This window comes from Physella acuta, unplaced genomic scaffold, assembly GCF_028476545.2.
Source record: "Physella acuta isolate Inbredline_101_S28 unplaced genomic scaffold, ASM2847654v3 ptg000453l, whole genome shotgun sequence".
NCBI classification, from domain to species: domain Eukaryota; kingdom Metazoa; phylum Mollusca; class Gastropoda; family Physidae; genus Physella; species Physella acuta.
The window spans coordinates 142963-158885 of record NW_026731972.1 but is presented as its reverse complement, the minus strand read 5'-3'; the positions used below and the strand labels follow the sequence as shown (position 1 = coordinate 158885).

General features: G+C 31.9%; 1 protein-coding gene across 1 annotated transcript in view; it reads right to left on the bottom strand.

The window, feature by feature from the left end:
- LOC131943309 (fibrocystin-L) overlaps positions 1-15923 on the bottom strand; it is a 56911-nt gene that overhangs the window by 26583 nt on the left and 14405 nt on the right. The window contains exons 8-33 of the mRNA XM_059303339.1: positions 11219-11283; positions 11035-11077; positions 10863-10930; positions 10635-10745; positions 10198-10290; positions 9752-9993; positions 9315-9394; positions 8869-9028; positions 8552-8666; positions 7994-8137; positions 6960-7123; positions 6558-6785; positions 6134-6255; positions 5889-6043; positions 5467-5621; positions 4927-5053; positions 4476-4636; positions 3662-3896; positions 3255-3518; positions 2412-2536; positions 2147-2291; positions 1743-1929; positions 1220-1467; positions 866-1051; positions 471-641; positions 160-365 (exon numbers count right to left, since the gene is read on the bottom strand). Coding sequence (XP_059159322.1) covers positions 160-365; positions 471-641; positions 866-1051; positions 1220-1467; positions 1743-1929; positions 2147-2291; positions 2412-2536; positions 3255-3518; positions 3662-3896; positions 4476-4636; positions 4927-5053; positions 5467-5621; positions 5889-6043; positions 6134-6255; positions 6558-6785; positions 6960-7123; positions 7994-8137; positions 8552-8666; positions 8869-9028; positions 9315-9394; positions 9752-9993; positions 10198-10290; positions 10635-10745; positions 10863-10930; positions 11035-11077; positions 11219-11283 — 4000 coding nt within the window. The remainder of the gene's footprint in view (positions 1-159; positions 366-470; positions 642-865; positions 1052-1219; positions 1468-1742; positions 1930-2146; positions 2292-2411; positions 2537-3254; positions 3519-3661; positions 3897-4475; positions 4637-4926; positions 5054-5466; positions 5622-5888; positions 6044-6133; positions 6256-6557; positions 6786-6959; positions 7124-7993; positions 8138-8551; positions 8667-8868; positions 9029-9314; positions 9395-9751; positions 9994-10197; positions 10291-10634; positions 10746-10862; positions 10931-11034; positions 11078-11218; positions 11284-15923) is intronic.

The window sequence follows — 15923 nt, the reverse complement described above, 5'->3', positions numbered from 1 at the left end:
ATCAAAATGGACACCATCACAAAAATATTTCATTCTGTATCAAAACTAAAAATACAAAATACTTCTACATAAGAAAAAAATATTCTATTAAATCAAGATTTTTTAATATTCCTATCATAATTGCTACTAATATGGATATTGAAATTATTCTTAACTTACTTCTGTGCCAAATCCATCACCAGTGAGTGTTATGTTATCAGTGAAGGTTCCATTGTTTTGACTAATGGAGTTTATGTATGGAGAATAACACTTCAAGAATTGGAAGTAAAATTTGTCATTCATTACAAGGGGTAAGTTTTCAGTACAGTCAGGCAGTTTGTTGGATGAAGATGGACATTCAGTTTCTTCTGCAGTTACTGGAGTAGCTGAGAAAATATTATATTAATTTTATATTAATACATTAAAGTCTTCAATTATTACTTTGAATTATCAAATGGAAATATTCTTTTTTTCAGGCCGCTTTAACTTACAAGTGTCATAAACAGCCTCGTATCCAAGAAACTTGACTGACAATGACATGGTGGATGATTGCAAAGCTTCAACTTTGATTGTTCCTCTAAAGTAGATTGAGCCTTCCGAGTCCATGAAACCAGACCAGTAGTAGTAGACACCAGGAGTTGTAAAGCGATGAGTAAAAGTTCCTAGGAAACAATATTTGTCTCTATGTTAAAACTTTACTTCTTAAATCAATAGTATTTTTACAATGTGTCTCGTATGTGTACAAGTACTTGAAAAATATTAATTTTTTAAAAGATTTGTATGAAAAATTAATGTATTATCTTACATCTGTTTACACTTTTTAAAATATACACTAAATTTAGTTTTTCAAAACTATTTAAAATTAAAGATGAAAATTTGATCCTACCTATTCTATTTTTTTCGCCGGAACTAAATCCTCCAGGTTTGTTGCTTATATCAGAAGGTGTTTCAGTCTGGTGAACACCATAGCCAATGTCAGAAATATACTGAGGTGTTTCCCAATGCCATGTGACATAGTCTCCAACATTTATGGTGTATGGATCTTTATCCCATGCGTAGCCATAACCATACACTGTTTTACATTTTAAAAGTAAAATTGTAAATTGAAACTCCATAAGATTATAAATCTGCTTTTTAATTATAAAAATAACCTATCCATAGTGTTAGATTCATACTACCTGTTATTCTCTGTATACTGATATTATACCTGATTGTGTACTTGAATTTTTAGTTTATATACCTTTGTGGATTCCTGTTGCTGAAATGTCATGATGAACTCCTGTATCAGCAATTCTGCAAACTATTTGTGTCTCAGATAAATTGGCAATGTTACAATCATGAGGCCCAATAGAAACATCCATAGCAGAGCTGTTGGTGCTGAAGCCAACACCAGTTATGGTAAGATCTGTGCCTCCATAAAGTGATCCAAATGTAGGAGTCATCCCTGTTACTTTAAAGGTGTACACAATATCAGAAATATTGTGTGTCCTGTTAGACAAAATAGCAATAGATAAAGGAAATTTATATTACATTTTTTTAAAAAACTCTCTTTTTATAGATTTGTTTTTGTAACAAGAAACCAATAGTTATGACATTTTATTATATAGGCTACATTAAAAAATAATATGATGTGTCCTGTTAGAAAAATAATTAAAGAAAAAGAGTTATTTAAAAATAAATTTTAGGTTTCTTTTTATAACTACAAAAAATTGTTTTGAGGTTTTAACATAATCAAAAATATTTATTTTAAGTTTATCACACACCTTAGATCAGCATATCCTTTGTCCTTGACATCTATAATTATCTGATAAGAACCATCTGGCAAAGGTGGAAGTATAGCAAGAATATTTTGATTTTCATAGGTTCTTACAACCAACTTCACACCCCCAAGAAGAACAGGTTGCTCTACTTCACCAAATCCATCACCTTCAATTGTGATTATGCCACCACCTGAGATGAAAAAATAAAAATATGACATTTCCTTCTTCAAAATAAAAGGTACCCAGGAAATGTACAAAAGAAATGTGCTTAATGGTTAATTGCATACAAAAAGTGCATGGAAATATTTTTTAAAACCATAACAACATGTAAAATTACACATTTTTCATTTGCATTTTTTATGGGAACTAAAGTATATATGTGATTATATTAACAGTTTGAAACCAACCCCAAATACTGCTGGTGTATTGTGAAACTGATGAAATGACTGGAGTGTAGTCCAAACTTGGGTTATATTGGAAGCTACCAGCAATCAAAGAGCTGCCAAATTGTGTTACATTAACCTCTGCATTTTGTATACTGTCGTATCTTTCCTGATAAAATATTTAAAGGAATTTAAATATATGAATCAACGTTATTTAAAATTTAAAAAAAAACAATTTTTAAACAAAACTATTGTAACAATATGAATATGTACACAAATCCCTTCTTACAGCTCTAGGAGTTCTGCATGTGATCATGGATTCACTGATTGTTACTATCTGACATGTCTTCCCCACAACAGTCACCTCAGCATCAGACGTGAAGCCGTATCCAGATATGGTGAGTATTGTGCCACCTTTAGAAACAAATAATGGTGAGTATTGTGTCACCTTTAGGAAGAAATAATGGTGAGTATTGTGTCACCTTTAGGGAAAAAATATGGTGAGTATTGTGTCACCTTTAGGGAAAAAATATGGTGAGTATTGTGCCACCTTCAGGAAGAAATAATGGTGAGTATTGTGTCACCTTTAGGGAAAAAAATATAGTGAGTATTGTTTCACCTTTAGAAAAAAATATGGTGAGTATTGTGTCACCTTTAGGGAAAAAATATGGTGAGTATTGTTTCACCTTTAGAAAAAAATATGGTGAGTATTGTGCCACCTTCAGGAAGAAATAATGGTGAGTATTGTGTCACCTTTAGGGAAAAAATATGGTGAGTATTGTGTCACCTTTAGGGAAAAAATATGGTGAGTATTGTGTCACCTTTAGGGAAAAAATATGGTGAGTATTGTGCCACCTTCAGGAAGAAATAATGGTGAGTATTGTGTCACCTTTAGGGAAAAATATGGTGAGTATTGTGTCACCTTTAGGGAAAAAATATGGTGAGTATTGTGTCACCTTTAGGGAAAAAGTATGGTGAGTATTGTGTCACCTTTAGGGAAAAAATATGGTGAGTATTTAGCCACCTTTAGGAAAAAATATGTTAAGGTAGAAGAAAAATTCACATTTACTTAATTTTTTGAAAGTACCACTCAATTTTTGAACAACCATTTTAAATGACATAAAAATCCTACCTTCCACACTTCCACTGCTAGGGGTCAAAGAGGTCACACTTGTAATGTATTGGAACTGAACAGATCCTGAAGCCAGCCCCTTGCCTTTAACATTAACTTTGACATCTGCAGCACCTGTAGGGCCATTGCCAACTGTGCATGTGATTGTTGTAGATGTAGCAGCTGTGACATTACATACTGTATTCCCAATCATCACTTGATTGTAGTCCACAGAGCTAGAGTCAAATCCTGAACCCGTAATTTCAACTTCATGACCAAGAGAACCTGCCATAGATACAAGAAATTTGTTTTAATTTAGATTTTTAAAAATTAAAATTATATATTACATTTTTTTAAATTTTAAAATAGTTTTAAAAAATAATTTTTTAAAATATTTATTTTGCTTTAAATAATTCACAAAAACTAACCTGATGTTGGGTCTATAGAAGTAATCAATGGAGTGATACCATTGTCCCAATTAAAAGTGCAAGCAGTTCTATCTTTACATCTTGTAGGGACATTGTTGATGAATGCTATCACTTGTGGTGAGGTGTGGTATGTGCGTAGTAAGTCTCCCATTATAGGCTCAAACCATAACCCTCCATCTTGCACTGGTTGTACTTGAACTGTTGCGTTAACGCCTGTTAACTGACTACCATCAACCTAAAGTAACAGTACATTATTTCTTTGTTTAAAATTGATAATTTATTTTTAGCAAATAGAGAATATGTAAAGAAGTTAGAGTGGAAATTTGTGATGTAGATAATATATAAAGAGGCACCTATGTCTGGGTAGCAAGTAATTTTATCTATGAGTGGGTTGGTTGATCTGTGATTTATTATATGAAAGTAAGAAAATGACATGGTACCAAAGTAAGTGATATACCTGTACAAAGTGTTGAAAAGAATTATAAAAGAGTTTGTTCCATCTGCTGTCTTCAAGTGTTAGCAATTACTAGAGTCTCATGTTTACTCATTTACATGTTTTAATTACTACATGAACATACTGATACTTTCATTTAAAGTATGTGTTTTTTGATAGGCCCCTCTGTGTGTAATTTACAAGACTTTAGGTGGACTAGTAATGTATCAAACTTTCATCAATGTATTAGTTTTTATTGTAATATTATGAATTGTTTATCAGGCTAACTTATAGTTATTAAAAGATACATTTGCTTGTTATCCTGTCAATAAACAATCACTTTCCATAATTAAATTACAAGATCCATCAATATCCACTTACCTCCAACAAAGGTTGGTCACCAGTCTGGGACAACATTGTGACCCTGAGTGTGAACTCTGAGCATGTTCCCCAAGCCTGTACATCACTAAACCCAACAGACATTGTACCAAGACCTCCGATTAGATTGTCTGCTACAATATCTTCTGGCACTTGTATGGGATCTGTCAAACATTGAATTAAATTAAAAATATTTTTTAAAAACTTTTACAAAGTGTTTTTTCTAAATTTTAGGCAAATGTTTTGGATTGTTAAATATTTAAAATTACGTAAAATTATTATTTAATGTCTTAATGATTTTCTAATTAAGTATCTTAATATTTTTATAGAGAAAACAAACAACAAAATATTACTCCAGATTCTTTGAGCATTTATCTGTAAATGCATCATTGCTAAATATTACAGATGTAGCTTATAGTTTCACACTTGTCATAAAACTGTTTAAATACTTTACCTGGTGTGGTGTCACCTTTAAAGGTTACAGAGTATTTCCCTCCGATGGGAGGTGATGCTGTTTGTACTGAAGTTATCTTGACTGTTACTGAACCAACATTTGTAACAGTATATGTTGAATCAGCATACTATAACGTTATAAAAATAAATACATGATTTTTTTGTCAGAAAATATAACATAAATTTAATTGAAAAATGTATTCTGTGGTGCAGCCTTTAAAAACATTAACATATGGTGCAAGAACTAAATTTAGGTGACCTTTTTAGAAAATGGTATGCATTTTATTAAAAAGTATGGCTGGCATAAGCATTTTGTTTTCAAATATCATAGTTTTAATAATACTGTTAATTTCATATTTATCATTGAAAACTATTAATTTTTATTTAGAATTACTAATGGATATTTTCATAGCACTCTAAAACAAAAATTAGAAGAAAAAAAATTGATTTTATAATAATATCACTAAATACACACAAAAAATAGAACTCACAAAATTTAGGGCCTACAAGAATTATACAAAACATATGGGAGATAACTTACTGTGGAAGATGCAACTTGGAAGAGAGAAATGTTGTAACCACAATGATGAGGATTGAGCTGAATAAGATAAGCTGGATATTGGCCTGATACAATGACAGTATTAAAGAAAACTCCATTAGGTTGAGCTTGAGGCATGCGCAAAAGATTAATGCCATCTGAAATGTAATATTACAAAATTAATTCAATTATATAGAACTGCACACATTAACTATCCAGCATTTTATTACTAGGGTCTAGTAAATTTAAAATCATCTGTGTCATATAGTCTTTTACAATCACTGCTCTGTTAACACTTTACAACAACAAAAAAATCTTTATATATATATATATATATATATATATATATATATATATATATATATATATATATATATATATATATATATATATATATACATATATATTACAGCTTTTTATGTTACCTTTCAATGCATCTGGCAATATAGCCTCTCTGTGAAACATGAGCTGATCAATCAACAAATCTTTAGAGTAATCCTTCCTTACAGCCAAAACTCTCTGGACTTTTGAGCCAACAATATTGATTAGTGAATAAATGTCCTTGCAAGAATAGCTCCATCTGTAAAAAAAATTTGATTTCTTGAGTTGTGAAAATAGAATTCTAGAGAAAAACTAAATACACAAGTATTGTGTGTGGATAAATACTTACTGATCTGGAGTTTCATTTGATACTTTATAAATCACTGAGGCTGTGATTATGTCATTATTTGAGTTTTTGTACTCATAATAAACAATTACATAGTCCACCAATCCCTTATAAGCAAAGCACAACTGATGAAGAAAAACAGTGTATTAAAGGATAGGTTTGTTGAATATAATTATTGAACTCAAATTTCTTATTGCAAACAAAAAGTAAGATAAAAGTTTGGATTTAAGAACAATTTAAATATATCTATATATCTATATATATATATATATATATATATATATATATATATATATATATATATATATATATATATATATATATATATATATATATATATATATATATATATATATATATATATTAGATATATATATATAGATTTAGATATATAGATATATATACTATAAAATTATATTAATCTTACAAATCTGTTGCTGGTTGTAGAAATCGGTAACGCAGTAGCACTAGTGTCAAAGCCTTTATGGTAGATGTAGGGAGGATTTTTAACCAGATATCTTCCACAGAAGGGCTCATCATCTGAAACTCTCCCTTGGATCCAGTCTTTTGATGTTTCATAGTCAACAACAACAGAGCCAACACTCAGCAATGGGTGACATCTAACACTCAATAATTTCTCCACAGCAGTCTTTACCTGGTGATTTTATAAATACTTTTAGATAAAATAGATAAAATGGTAAGCTTAAACTCTGTTTTATAAAGTATTTTATATTGTATATTTTACAATTAAAATAAAAGGGGTTTGTTAGAAAAACAAAGTTTGCCATATTAATAGAATATAAATAACAGATTAGTAAAATCATCTCACATCATTGGCTGTTGCAGACACGCTAATGGGATCAGAAGGAACACCATCCATCACAAGGGTAAATGTTTTTAAGTCAGGCTTTCCCATGGTAGTTCTTTCTACAGTAAAGTTTAACTGGTCTGGGGATCCAGTGACTACACGGCCCTCAAAGTTACTGATAGCACCTGGTGGTCACATTATTATTTTACTAATGATGCAGTCTCATAATTTTACGGTTATTATTATTCTACATTAGGAGGCAGTGGTATAGGCATGGGGGTGGGGTCATAACCCCTCCCATGGACTCACACTCCTATATATATATATATATATATATATATATATATATATATATATATATATATATATATATATATATATATATATATATATATATATATATATATATATATATATATATATATATATATATATATATATATATATATATATATATATATATATATATATATATATATATATATATATATATATATATATATATATATATATATATATATATATATATATATATATATATATATATATATATATAAAAGTACATATGGAAAAATATTTCAACCCCGTCCATGACCAATTCCTGGCTACGCCACTGTTAGGAGGAACAATAGGACTTGAACTAAAGCTTTATTTCACACTTCACACAGTTATTATTCATTTTAAATTATAATTTAAAAATTTAAGTTAGGCCTATACATAATACAAATGTTAATGGAATGTAAGTAATAGAATACTGAAGAACATTATAAAATTGTTTCTAAATAGCTAAAATTGAACCAGATAAAACATAATCAATACATAATAATGTTCATTTCTTAACCGTATATATGATTTTATTATACTTTTATAGTGCTTAGCTATATGAGATATTATTTTAGTATACTGCTAATCATAAAATTAATATTTTTAAGCCAATATGTCTAAATCAAAACGTTGAGCTAAAAACTTATATTTTAAAATTCAAAGAATTCATCATAATTCAAAATATAAAAAGTGAGTTACCCTGTAATTTACAATTTTAAGAAGTGAATTACCTCTAGAAGAGTAGGTGGTAATAGTTAGTTGTGTAGAGCTATCTACTGGGCTTAAAGCAACAAGTACATCGAATGTAATGCTAGGGAGTTTCTTGAGCTCTGTCTTTACAATGTCAGCTGTAATCTTACTCAGCTGCATTGGTACTGAAAGAAGTTTAAGTCTCATTAAAGATCATTTAACAATCATTTAATTCAATAAAAATAATACATTTTTTTATAGAAGATAATGTATTATGTTACATTGCTTATCAATTCATTTATGGGAGCCATTAAAACATTGTTTCATGAATAGAAAACTAAATGCACAGTTGAACTAAAATAGTCTCCAGAACTTTTAATTGTTTAAGTCTTCTTAAACAATGATAAGGTTTAAAATCTCATATACAACACATTATTTTAAGTCTTAGCACTATTAGTGAAGTTATCAAAAACTATTTATAAAATTTACATTTGTGAAAAGGTAAAACATAAATAATTTTAGATTTTTAAAAAAAAAACATGAAAACATTCAAATTTTTAAAATTCTAGCTTGAAATTATTTCAAAGCTTCTCTCATACCTGTGTAAACACCATCAAGACCCAATGCAAAAAAAGCATCTGCGTTTCCACTAATGGTCATGGTCTGCACATCTTGAGTTAAAGTTGCAGTCCCTGATGTAGAAATTTCTATTTTCTAAAAAAATGAATATACACAAATCAAACCAACATTTAAAATATTTTAAAATGTTTCTTTTCAGCTAATTTATCAAAAAAAAGAATGTTATATTAATTCCATTCATTAATAATTCCTAATTTTAATTTCAGTTTTAAAAAATTAACAATTAAATGTAACAATGGAATCCCTACTCTATAATAGAAAACAGATCAGTCTTTACCTGGATTTCATTAGTTACAACAGATTTGAACTGTAAATCCTGGACCTCATGCTCAGCAAAGCCTGTCTCTCTTTTACTCAAAGTTGTGTCCATAAAGTGTGCAACTAAATTTACATAGGAGTTTGAGAGAGAACTGCCATACTGTACTTCTGTATAGTATCTATGATGAAAGAAACAAGTTAGACCAAAATATGAATGTTAACTAAAATTTAAAAACTTGAAGTTAATGGCAACATTCAAATAGTTTTTTAAATCACTTGCTTTTGCTGTGTCCGGATTATCACTTTGGATCTATTGTAAGTATTATATTTAATAACTTTTTGTTTTAAGTAGGATTTCGCAAACTAGAATTAAATACTAAAAGTATCATAATTTGGCCTAAACATTATGAATTAGAAAAACAATTGAAAGATGTCCAAAACCATACACTTAATAAATCTGCTTACTGTTTTCCAGCTTCAAGAATGTATCCATTTGATTCTTTGCCAATACAAGATGTGATTTTAGAACCTTGGGTTACTTGAACCTAAATAATAATAATTTCATTTTGATTTAAATGTATGTTTGTATAAATTGAGGTAATAAGATTTTTTTTTATAATAATAAATGTATTACATCTCTGCGTGTGTTCTTTTTATACATCAAAGGTGCAAACAAATTAAATTTATAAAATTTTAAAATTTTAAAAAACTTTTAAAATTGATCCTAATTATGATAAAATTACTTCACTACAAAGTTTATGATTATTTTCACAAAAAACATACAAAAATCCAAAAATACATTTTTGAGACAAACTTTAAATAAAATTTATAGAAATAATAATTAAAACAATAATTATGTTATATTTTTTAAAAATTATTTATTTAATAAATCCTTAAAATACCTTATTATTTGGGTTGCGGTCTGTGCTCATGTACACAGTTGCAGTAGAAGCAGACTTGACACAAAATCTATATGTACCACTGTACACTGGTACAAAGTAGCCAACCATTTGAATGGCATGTGAGCCCCAGTTTTGTGCTGACCAACTGCTTTGATCCACATGTTCAACACTGGCAGTGCTCCTGTCTATACTGCTGGCATCTGTTGTACCATTCTTTATGTAAACATAAAAGCCACGATTGCCTAGAAAATATGAAGGGACAAAATTTTCTTGCTTTTTAAACCCAAGAACTATCTTAAAATACTAATTTTAACAATTCAGGCTCCACATTTTTTTAATTCATTGATTATTTGATAGTTTCCTGACTCTTTCAAAAAGATAAAACATATAAGATATTTAATGAAAGAAGATAACACATATGGTCCCCACAAAACGTGCAGTTTTACCTGAAAAGTGTTGTTGTGAGTCATTTTTTTGTGCTGGTGTTTCACAAACAATTTCATTCTTTGTTATTGAATTTACAGTTTTGCAGACATCATCTGTTCAATGAATTTTTAAACTACAGTTAAAAAATCATAGATTTTACTTGATTGTTTTTTTTCAAGGTATTATTTTATTGTTCAGAAAAATTTGAATTTTTTAATTAAATTGATATGCTAAGCCTTTGGTATTCTAAATATATATTTAACAGAGTTAAAAACTATTAATTTTTTTCATTGGCACTAAGCATAGAAACAGTTTGATTTCTTTAAATAAAAAATTTTCTCAATAAATATCAACATTTCTTATTATTGTTATGCTATATAATAAATGTAAATGAAAATTTTATAGGGTAAGCTAGTCCACTTTCATCTTCCTGATAAAAGGAAAAAGTAACTCTAACCATTTATTTGTACTTTGACAGGAGCATCTGTTTCATCGAAGTATTGGCCACTAATGGTAATTCTTGTACCACCTTTTATGCTACCTGTGTTCTGTGACAACTGTGCTATTTCTAATGGAAAAAAATGAAAAAATAATATTATCATGTAACCATTGTGTTTATTCCTCTGCTTGAAATTACCACAGTAAATGAAAAAGTCTTTTTTAAATTCATGGAACAAATATTTACCTGTAAAAGTCTGGTACATTGCTATTCCATTGCTTCTTACATATTTAACTTTATCAGAGGGCATAGATCTAAAAATAAAAATGAAAACATCATAATATAATTATGACTCCTGAAATAATAATCCTCTACTTTATTGCAATGAATCCAAATAAAAGTATGATAAATAGTTTACCTGCCATATGCATTGCTGATGAGAAAGCTCACATTATTGTTGCCTATATAAAAAAATATAAAAACAAAAACCTTTAAAATATAGTTAAATAAAATATTTGTAAAGGCACCACAGTATTTTAAACTGTAAAACAATTACTATCAATTTTGCAATTATGAAAATTCTGGTTATTTTTTTTTTTTACCTATGTAGGTTCCTTCTGTTTTACACATCATAGAGCCAGTGGAGCCATCAAAGTAAATGCCATACCTGAGAATAAATTTACATTTTTTACCTTAAGAACAATATAAATTATAATGGAACATAATCTGAACAGTAGTATTTTTTAAATTTAAATTTTAAAAGAGCAAAAATGTGTTTAGTTTTTAGCTCATGTAACGTTAACCTATCTATCAGCTAAATAGAAGGAGAACGTCCCCGGATTCTTTTTTCGGGGTCATATGCAAATACCTTACGGCCTAAGTGGATGAACACTTAACACAACGTCCCACTAGGGCTCGAAATTAATGTCTAGGGAAGCTAGTGCTACTATTGTATTTAACACTCATCCAATCTACATACGACCATTTAATCAGCGAACTCAGATGTGGCAAAACACAAAGATGAACTAGATAAAATATTTAATGTATAAAATATCAAAGACCCAACTTACACAATGTAGGAAAAAACACTATCACAGATTTCTACACTGTCTAAAGATCAGCTACAGGCCACACAACACGGCTGTAGCTCCAGGAATTACTTAACGGCAAGTAATATTAAACTAGAAGATTAAATCACTTAAGAAAGCAAGGCACACACAGGTCTTAAGTACTCTCACGTTCAAATGGTCAGAGTCTATAGCCGGACAATATGGACGGCTGCCTGACTAAGGAAAACGGCCTCGTAGACTTTTAGGTCAAGAAAAACTGCCTCGTGTTGCGAGTTTGCAGGGCAATTAAAGACTTCTGTGACAGGGGAGGTTATCCTCAACTCATGTCGCCATTGGTTGGGATAATCATCTGATCAGAATCATTCAATCAGATTTTAATGGAAAATTTCTATGTCTCAAACACCTTAATAGTCAATGGAAAAACCCCAGGTGTTACACAATCATTCCATATAAGGAATTATACAATGTCAAAATAAAAATGACTCGACCTAAGTAGGTCACATCCCCTCCCTTTTTGGAAGTGACAGATAGGTTCCACAAAAACATACATAAGGAACCAATCTGGCAATGAAATAACAAAAATGTTTTACAAATGTAGGCAATCAAAATCATAACACCATATGAAAATATCCCTGAACATAAAAGGGAAGTAACTCCAACTTTTACAATTGGTGAAAGGGGAGTAACCCTTCAAAAAGTAATTATACATCAAAATCCCTCAAAAGGGTATTACAATTTTTCCATGAGAATATTAAAAGTGGTAAACCCGCCAGGGTAAGACCTTTATTTCAATGACTAGCTACAATATCAATTGAGTCATGTGAGACATATTATTATAAAAGATTACATATAATCAAAAACTACCTTTAATTAAGGTTCACCTGAAAATAAACAAAATATTCAACAGGATTGGAATTTTGAAAAAAATTCAAAACTCATACCACTCATTTTCATATGAGTGACACTCAAACAAAACCTGTTTATGGTCCTAATGAACCACAAAGCATGTCACATGATCAATGTGTACAACAAGATTTTACATCCTTGACAAACAATCAGCCACAACATTATCACTACCCTTAATGTGTGAAATTTCCAGATTAAAATTTTGGAAATATAAGCACCATCTCAATATTCTTTGATTTGTCTGTCCTAACTTAGAGGTAAATTTCAGGGGATCATGGTCAGAAAACACTCTGACTGGATTGGTTGAAGAAGAGACATAGACTTCAAAATGTTGTAATGATAAAACCAAAGCTAAAGCTTCTTTTTCAATAGTAGAATAATTCTTTTGGTTCTCATTTAACTTCCTGGAAAAAAAGGCAATGGGATGGTCAATTCCCATATTGTCTTCTTGAAATAGGACTGAGCCAATGGCTAAGTTGCTAGCATCAATGGCAAGTTTAAAGGGCATGCTAAAATTTGGTGCAGCCATAACAGGAGCATTTGATAAAAATGACTTAATGGTTAAAAAAGCTTCTTGACATTTATTGGACCATTCAAACTCAACACCCTTTTTCAATAATGCAGTAAGAGGTTCAGCAATAGCTGAAAAGTTTTGACAGAACCGTCTATAGTAACCAGCCATCCCAAGGAACTTTTTGATCTCTTTACAATTTTTGGGAGGTGGCAACTTTACAATAGCATCTACTTTAGCTTCAATGGGCCGAACTTGGTTCGTTCCCACTTGGTAACCCAAATAGGTAATTGAAGCTTTACAGAAATCACTTTTATGTAAGTTTACAGTAAAATTAACTTCAGACAATTTTCTAAAAAGGTTAGTCAATTGAACAATATGTTCTTCAAAAGTATTAGAAAATACAACTATATCATCTATGTAGGCCTCACATTGGTCTATGTCAGCAATGACAGAGTTAATGACCCTCTGGAAAGTTTGACCAGCATTTCGCATACCAAAGGGCATGCGTTTGTATCTATAAAAACCATTAGGGGTTACAAAAGCAGATATTTCTTTTGCACGGTCAGATAAGGGGATTTGCCAGTATCCTGAAAGTAAATCAATTTTGGAAATTATCTTAGCCTGACCAACTTTATCAATAACGTCCTCTATCCGAGGTAAGGGATAGGAATCAGCTTTGGTGAGCGCATTCACCTTCCTAAAGTCGGTCACAAACCTGAAAGATCCACCGTCTTTCGGGACTAGGAGACATGGGGAACTCCAGTTGCTGAAACTGGGCTCAATGATATCATTCTTGAGCATATAATCAATTTCATCTTTTATCAAAGCAGCTTTTTCCGGGTTAACTCTATAGGGGTGTTGTTTAATGGGTTTTGCGTCACCAACGTCTACATCATGAGGTGGAACCTTCGCTTCTTTGGGGACATCCCCAAAAATAGAGGGAAATGTCTCAAATAACTGAGACAATCTATGGCTTTCCTCTGTGGACAAATGCATAAGGTGGACATTCAAATTATCTAAAAAGGAAGAATTTACCAATTTTGGGGGTTTCAATTTATCATGTATCACATCATCAGAAACATTTGAACATACAGGTAAAGTAATTTTAGCTGTGGATTGAAGATTGTTACAATTATCATAATACTTTTTCAGTGAGTTGACATGATACACTGTCTGTTTCTTTCTTCTGTCGGGCGTATTGACAACATAGTTCAAATCACTTAATTTTGAATGCACAGTAAAGGGTCCACAATATCTCAAGGATAACGCATTGTTCAGATTAGGTACTAGCACAAGAACTTTGTCGCCTGGATTGAATGTTCGTTTACAAGAACTCTTATCATACAGTTCTTTCATTCTAACTTGGGCCTTTCTTAAGTTCTTGTGAGCCATTTCGCACACGGCTTTCAGTCGAACGTGAAAATCGTCGAAGTTTTCCACTGGATGATCACTGGTACCTGTCCAACGTTCGTGTATCAGCTTCAGGGGGCCACGGACAGAATGTCCAAACACAAGTTGAAAAGGCGAGTAGCCTAAAGAGTCCTGGACACAGTCCCTCGCGGCGAAAATAATCCAAGGAACAGACTCATCCCATTGGGTGTTACTGTTAGCGAATGTCCTTAGCATGGTTTTGAGGGTTTGGTGGAACCTCTCAAGTACGCCTTGAGACTGAGGGTGGTAGGCTGAGCTGGTGATGTGGGTAACGCCTAGCTTGGCTAGCGCTTCCTGAAAATGGTGACTGGTGAAGTTGCTGCCTTGATCTGTTTGCACGATTCTAGGTAATCCAAAGGTAGTGAAGAACCGGGTCATGGCTCTGACTACAGTCTTTGCCTTAATGTTCCGTAAGGGAATCGCCTCGGGAAAACGGGTACTTGAACACATAAAGGTAAGTAGGTACTCGTTGCCCGCCTTGGTTTTAGGCAAGGGACCTACACAGTCCATGACGATTTTAGAAAAAGGTTCTTCTAATACAGGAATCGGACTCAAAGGGGCCTTAGGAATTGTCTGGTTTGGCTTTCCGGCCAACTGACAGTTCGTGCAACTTCTGCAGTAACGCGACACATCTTTTCTCATTTTGGGCCAAAAGAACAGTTCTTTGATCTTCGCCGTCGTTTTAGTGACACCTGGGTGCGCTGACATTGGATGGTCATGTGCCAGCTTAAGTATTTCATGCCGATAAGGTGGAGGGATCCACAGCTGGTTTTTACCCAACCATGGTTCGGCTGGTGAGGCAATCACTGGTATAGCGCGACGAAAGAAGAGGCCGTTCTCGGAGAAATATTCTCCATCGTCAGATGATAGAGATTTTTCGACCGTTGCTTTGAGTTCCGCGTCGACTTGTTGAGCTTTAATGATGTCTTCCTGAGATATTCTCAGGGGTAAGCCCAAGCTTGTGTTTTCTGGAAGCATAGACTCCAGTTTGGGAGTCGAATTTCTTGACGATGACGGTAGATGTGGTTCAGACGTTGTGTCAGCCAATTGTTTGGTCTGGCTTCTTGTCACCGCACATGCAGGATACAGTTCATAATCATTATCTGGAACTGTTGACAAAGGGTCTGAAACCGTACAGGGGTATACTTTGCTTCCCGCAAGGTCATTCCCTAGAAGTAGGTGTACTCCTGGGACAGGAATACTATCTATCACACCTAAAATGACCTCACCTTCGACGAGATGATGTTTCAGGGCAAACTTGTGTAGAGGGACGACAGTAGATTTTGTCCCCACTCCCTGAATAATGGAAATCCTTCCGGTGTTCGTCTCTGGTGTAATGTCCATTGAACTTTTCAAAAGGAGTGATTGTGACGCTCCTGTGTCTCT